Source organism: Pteropus alecto, unplaced genomic scaffold, assembly GCF_000325575.1.
Source record: "Pteropus alecto unplaced genomic scaffold, ASM32557v1 scaffold786, whole genome shotgun sequence".
Classification (NCBI taxonomy): domain Eukaryota; kingdom Metazoa; phylum Chordata; class Mammalia; order Chiroptera; family Pteropodidae; genus Pteropus; species Pteropus alecto.
Window position 1 is genome coordinate 198914 of NW_006438126.1, and position 7053 is coordinate 205966.

A 7053-nucleotide genomic window follows, 5' to 3' on the forward strand; every position below is an offset into this window, starting at 1 on the left:
TAGACTAATAATGGGCTATTTGCCATCTGCGTGGAAATAGAAAAATCTATCCAGCATTTCTGAGTCTTATCCAGATAATTACCATTTATCTGAGCATACAAATTTGGCAATTAACTAGCTCATTTGGCAAATGTCACAGCTGACGGCCCATTTGGTTAATTTAGGCCAGGGGAAGATCATGGCCCAATCTTCCATCTCCCCTTCCCTGGGGGCAGTGAAAGTACATGGATCCAGGTAAGTGTTCAGGTGCGTCTGTACTGAAGGCCCCATCCAGGCTGAGGCACCGCAGCTGCTGTGCTACTTTCTGCTCTCAGGGAAACCTCTGTTCCCCCAAGGCTGGAAGGATTTCAAGGGTGAGTGGCCTACGCAAGAACCATCTCAGGCAGCAGAGCAAGAGGCAACCAGACAAGTGGGAGTGGGAACAAAGGAGGCATTTAGGGACAGGTCTGGGCAGGGTAAAGGGATTGAATTAGAGAATAGGAGGAAGTCAAGAGAGAGGGAGTAGACAGGCTGCTGTGAGGAGCTGAGGCCCTATCAGAAAGCGGGGGCTTTAATCACCTTCCAAGGGAGGAGGGAGAGACAGAGAGAGAGAAAGCTGGGGTCTCAGGGGGCAATGAGAAAGTTATGGGAAGGAAAGGGGTAGAACCACCAAATCGCACCACCTGTGAGGTGGAGGAGCCTGAGTGGGCTGAAGTAGTAGGAATAAAGGGGAAGGACAATGTCCTGGAAGATACAGAGAATAGCTTAGAGGTTAAGAAGCCACATAACAGAATCTGAGTGCTGTTGCATCTTGGCCTTATCATTTTCTGGATATGAGAACTCAGGCAAGCTATATCATCTTTCTAGGCCTTGGTTTCTGTATTTTAAATGGGGATGACACTACTTATCTCCACAGAGGATTTTGCAGATTAAAGAAGAAATGCCAGACACATAGTAGGTGCTTAGTAAAACTATTAGTGTCTCTTCTTCCCTAGTGTTGCAGGAGAACCCAATATCTTTGGAGCCTTCCTATGCTATATTATTTTCTATATCCTACCTTTTCCAGCAGAGGTATTGGCAAGAGGTAAACAAATGCTGGATACCTCTCCAGAGGTTTCATCCCCAAATCTCCTCATCCCAGAGGTGAGAAAGAATAGTTCTACAAGCCCTGAGTTTTTAGTCAAAGGTCTCTTCCAAGATCCCGCTGTGTCCTGCAAGTCTAGTCTTGCAAGGGGTGCTATAGGAGGAAAAGCCCCTCCCAGCCTGTGTCCGACTTCTCTAGTGTCCCAAAGAAATAAGACTATTCTCTCCTCCACACTGATTGATTCTTCTGCCCACTGCTGCAGACAGGGAGTCCACTTTGGACCCTGCCCTCACATGGTTCCAGTCTAGCCACCTCTTCCTCCTCCCCTCAGGTCACTGGCGGACACCTCTAACTCCCCTTTTTTTTACCTCAGGTAACCTCGCCATCCTCCTCCCTCCCCCTCACACAGATGGGCTCCCAGAGACTAACTCCTTCTGCCCTTGGTCTAGGCATTTTATTGTTTTAAACCTCTTTGGATTCTTCTTCCTCTAACTCCTTCTTGGCCAATGAATCCATGCTTGTCTAGGTATGACCTTTCCTCACCTGCAGGCCTTGATAGACTCATCCCCCCACATAGCTCCTAGTAGGTCCCCCTTAGCACCTCTGCTCACTCTAGACACACGACTCCTCTAGGCTTCACTTTTTCTGGTCAAACCTCCTCCTACTTAGAGGTGTTTAGTTCACACTTACCTCCTTTTTCCAACCTCCATTCTGGTTTCCCCAGTATCCTCCGATCTTCAATTAATCCACCACCAAAGCCTCTATTTTGCATCTTTGATCTAAAGTCTTGACCTTCTCAGCCTCTCTATGCACATTTCACTCTATATCCTGACAGTGTATACACTACACCCGGACCCCAATACTAAGCACATGCTCTGCTCACCAATGAGCACCAAGACCTCACCCAATCATACATGTCCGCTCCCCTTGCTTACCTGTGCCCTGCTGGCCAGCCTGTCACACTGCACTCACCCCTCTGATCCTGGTCCATGGAATGTGCTCCAACCAACAGTGACACTGGGACCACTAGTCAGTGCTTTATTTGTGCCAGGCACCTTGTAAGAGCTTCACTTCCCTGATCACAGTTCATTGAACAATTTCCCTGAGAGATGGTCCTCTTACTACCTCCACGAAAGACAAAGTGATTGAGGCACAGAGAAGTTAGGTTTCTTGGAAAGGCCAACTGCCTGGAGGTGATGGTAACTGGATTTAAGCTTTGGACTCCCAGTCCTGTGCTCTGTATGACCTTCCTCCTGGATTCTCCAAGCTCACTTCATGAAAGGGCTGCCCTTCCTCCCTCCCCAACCAGGTCTGGAGTGGGAGTGTATGCATTTATATTATCTGCTTTCCTGTCCATCAGACATTGTTTGGGAGATGGTAAGGTTGGGAGTGAGAAACTCAAGTGCCAATTCCTCCATCACTGAGCTGGGTTAGGAGGCCTCCAGCTATCCCGTCAACCATAGGCCAGTGCAGTTTCCTGGGGCAGACACATTGCCAGCCTCTTGGTCTCTTTCTCAGGGCTCAGATCTGCCTACCAGACCTAGACTTCTTGGGACCTTCCAGGCCACTGGATCTGTCAAATTCTGTGTTCTGGGCTTTCAAGCTCTATGTCCTCAGAGAGTGTGAGGGTTGAGTCTCCACTGTCCACAATGCAGTCTTACTGTTTTTACTCTTCATCCTCCCACCACTGTGTCTATTGGCAGCTGGCTTTTCCTCAGCCTTTTTCCAGAGACCAAGCCAAATCTCCATCCTCATCTCCTTTTATTCTGTTCCTCTTGACAATCATTTTCCATCTCTGGTGATGGCATTTTTGATGTGGGATTTCTAACCTATTGCTGGCAGGGCAGATACCTACTGAGAAGAATCTAGAGTCTCCTAGTTGGAGAGCCCAGGAGTAGGTGGGGCTAAGCAGTGGAATCAGGGGCTTTCTGTTGAGGAGCTCTGCAGTGCTTGCCTTAGGTATTTTCCACCAGCTCCCCAGCTATCTGGGCACCTTTTCCAAACAACTCAGGGACGCTTTCTCCATGATCAATCCACTTCCCTGGGTGTCTGCACAGGTTCCCCATCAGTACCCACCTTGGCTTAGTGAAGCATTCAGGAAGTATGGTGTGTGGTAAAGTCTGTGCCCAGCTGCTCAGGTCTCCTTGCCGAAAGAGCTCACATTCCTTATTGTTTGTGGCTCCCTAATCTTGACTATTCCTATGGGTTCCTCAAAGAGACAGTTGTAGAAAGGGGTGTGATTCTACATTCAAAACCCTGCGTAGTGTGGAGACCTGGAGCACTCAATGCCTTCTTGAATACCTTGATCTTTCTGCCTGTCAGGTGGAGATTGCCCACTTGTCTTCTAAGCTGGAAGGAGCTTTGAGAGCACTAGTGGGAAGCACAGCAGAGCAAAAGCGATGCCTCTTGGCCTGCCTAAAGTGGATTGGTCTTAGCTTTATACCTCCCCTTTTGTCTCTGTTGTAGCTGCTTTTCAGAGAAGAGCATTTTTCCAAATGGAAGGAAAGTATGGACATGAGAGCTCATATCCCAGCACACTCCTGATAAATCCTCTTCCTAACCCACCCCAGACTCTAACAGCTGATGTCCTCCCCCTGAATAGGGATCCCTAGAACCCCTCTTGCTCTTTTCTCATACACACATCCTTGCCTCACTCATTAGCCTCTCTCCTGAATAAAAGCTCCTATCTTGCCTAAACTGCAAAATGCATTCCCTTTTCCATAAACAGATTTATAGCTGTGCCTGCCCAGACAGAGTCCCCATCAGCAACAATGCCAGCTCTGGCTTGCAACACAGACTCCACGTCATGCCATAAAAATGTTGCACACTGTTTCTGCCATGGTACACTCCCTGGGCTGGGCTGGGTTGGGCTGAGTTGGGCTGGGTCCCCTTCCTCCTCTTAGCTTGAAAGAGGCAGAAGGTTTCCTTCTTCTTCTCATTGGCTCCAGGTCCATTGAAAAGAGTTGGAACCCCATAAATGGGCCTCCCTCCTGCTCACATTGAGTAGAGGGGACTTGCAGAAGTTTATCCCTTCTAAAGACATAGCTGGGGTGTTCAACCTTAGAAGTCTGAGTTTATAGTAAGACAGTGTTTTTGAATCCTTGACAACTGGCATGGTGCCTGGCATATCTGAGATCTTGATGAGTGTTTGATAAATGAAGGGCTGAGTGGATGAGGAATGAGCCCTGTCCAAGTTTGCTCCCTAAGTGGACCCATTCCCTGATTCTCTGGTTCTCTTCTACCTCCTTCCCTGACTTCTCCTCCAACCCTGCCCCTTCACTGCAGACAGAGCTGTCACTGCAAAAAGAGCAATTGCAGCTCAAGATCATTGAGATTGAGGATGAAGCTGAGAAGTGGCAGAAAGAGAAGGACCGCATCAAGGTAAGCAGGCCCCAGGCTTCTCTCTTGCTGTACTCTTATCCCATCATCCTGCCTGAAGGGAGGCAGACCTCCAGTTTAAGGTCTCAGGCCCACATTTATATCTTACACTTATTTCTTCTGGATTCTACCTCCAGCTTTAGCATTTCTACCAATTCCCCTCTACGTCTGGGCTAGGCATCCAGGTGGGCTCTCGTCCATTAACTAACACTCATTTTACCTCATTCCAGCAAAAAAGATGCTAGACCAACTTGCCTTCCAATGTTCCCATTGTCTGCTATGCCCATTAGACTACCCAGCCACCAAATGCATGCCATTTCCTTTTTACTTGTGCCAGTGTGGCTAGATGTATGTCTTCCATGGTTTGAGTAATTGCAACCATGAACTGAAATCATTGACTCTTGACCCTGGCCACATAAACACCCATCAAATCACTTTCTGCGTGATGTTTGATGCTGGTGGAGGTTTCAATGAGCACATCCTGACTCATGGGGCACTTCTGGGCCCATGGAGTTGCTCAGGTGTAGAATGGCTGTTGGGGAGAAGCCATGGAGAGATAAGAAAAGGTGGGCTGTGAAAAAAAAACTGGCCATTTCTATCAATAGATGGCATCCCTCAATGATGCCTTTGAATGAGATTCTCAGCCAAACAGGCTTGCTGGGTTAAGACAGTAGAAATTCCTTGAATCTGTGTTGGTAACCTAAAGGTGCACCCTAGGGCTTTAAAATTACTAAACTCTCCTCCCTCACTTCCCTACTCTGGACCCAGAGTTTCACCACCAATGAGAAGGCCATCTTGGAACAGAACTTCCGGGACCTGGTACGAGACCTAGAGAAGCAAAAAGAGGAAGTAAGGACTGCACTGGAGCAGCGGGAGCGGGATGCTGTAGACCAGGTGAAGGTGATTGTGGATGCTCTGGATGAAAGGGCCAAGGTGCTGCATGAGGACAAGCAAACCAGGGAGCAGCTGCACAGCATCAGTGACTCAGTGCTGTTTCTGCAGGTGACAAGCAATTCTTCCACCATTCAATCCCTCAATCTTCCCATCCACTTTCTCAGACCCTTTGTTCATTATCCATCCATCCACCCATCTATCCAGCAATTCATTTATTCATCTATCAATCTAACCACCCATTCATCAATCCATCTAACTACCCATTCATCTACCATCTACCATCCATTCATTACTCACTCATTCATCTAGCCAAACTTTTGTTTTTTAATTTTTATTTTTCAAGTAGAGTTGATGTTCAATATTATTTTATATTAGTTCCAGATGTATAGCATAGTGGTTAGACATTTATTCAGGTTTCATTCCATCTATCCATTTAATTTTTCCATCCAAGCTATTTCTCTACCTAATCCAAAAATGGCATGCAAATATCACTTTGTACCAACTTTGATTGATACATACTAACAGTGCTCCATGTACAGAAGAGGAAAGTTCTGTGATTAATTAGTGATACTTGTTTCAGGTATAGGAGAGTGGCAGATGAGTGTTGCATATTTGTTATCCTTGATCTTGTCTGTCTGTCTGTCTGTCTGTCTGTCTGCCTGTCTCTTCCTCTGTCTGTTAGTGTTTGGGGTACTACTGCATGCATGCCCAGTACTCTATTAAGTGTTAAGAAGAATAGAGAAGTATAAGACATAGATTTTGCCCCCAAGGAGCTGCAATCTAGCTGGGAAGATAAGGCATATATAATTAGAGAACAATATAGAAGAGTGTATAATTAAATGATAAAACATATGATTCGTGAGATAAGTGCCCAAGGAAGCTCTGAGGAAAGCAAGCAGGCTGGAGTAATATAAGACAGCTTTGCAGAGGAGGTGGAATTCGAATTGGATCCTGAAGGCCAGTTAGGATTTGAGAAGAAGGAAGGATTCTCCAGTGAGGGAGAAGGAAAGGAAAAGTGCAAAAGTGTAGGGTCAGGGTTGAGTGAGACATGTAAGGGTGGAGATACCACCATGACTAACATGCAACACTCTAGTAATTCCTTGTGTTTCTTTAGTGTTTTTACTCCTAAAGTCTTCACAGCTTGTGTTACCCTCAAACTCCTTGAGGCAGGCATGATGTGCCCAGCTTTGGAGGTGAGAACCATGTAGTCATATATCTGACTGCTAGTGCTATCAGGAATGTTAGCATGTAGCGAATTTTGGTCAAACCTTTCATTTTACAGAAGAATCTCGTGCTCAATGAGGAGAAATGGAGCTAATTAATAGCAGAGCTGGATCTAGAACCCAGCTCCTCTCTCTCTCAGTGCTGAGTCTTCCAGCTGGACTGTGAGAGCCTCTTGCAGAGTAGGGTCCCAAAAGCTTCTAAAGACTCTAGAGATTAATAGTTTCTTTCCTTTCTTGGTAGGAATTTGGTGCACTGATGAGCAGTTACTCCCTCCCCCCACCCCTTCCCACTTATCATGTTCTGCTGGAAGGGGAGGGCCTGGGGCAGTCACTTGGCAACTTCAAGGATGACCTGCTCAACGTATGCATGCGTCATGTTGAGAAGATGTGCAAGGCAGACCTGAGCCGTAATTTCATTGAAAGGAATCACATGGAGAATGGTAGGTTCCCTCTTGTGGGCAGGCTCCAAGGCCATGGTCATTTTTCTCCCAGGTC

General features: G+C 46.8%; 1 protein-coding gene across 1 annotated transcript in view; it reads left to right on the plus strand.

The window, feature by feature from the left end:
- TRIM29 (tripartite motif containing 29) overlaps nucleotides 1-7053 on the plus strand; it is a 26591-nt gene that overhangs the window by 4883 nt on the left and 14655 nt on the right. The window contains exons 2-4 of the mRNA XM_006915649.3: nucleotides 4349-4444; nucleotides 5210-5443; nucleotides 6800-6998. Of these exons, the coding sequence (XP_006915711.1) occupies nucleotides 4349-4444; nucleotides 5210-5443; nucleotides 6800-6998 (529 nt within the window). The remainder of the gene's footprint in view (nucleotides 1-4348; nucleotides 4445-5209; nucleotides 5444-6799; nucleotides 6999-7053) is intronic.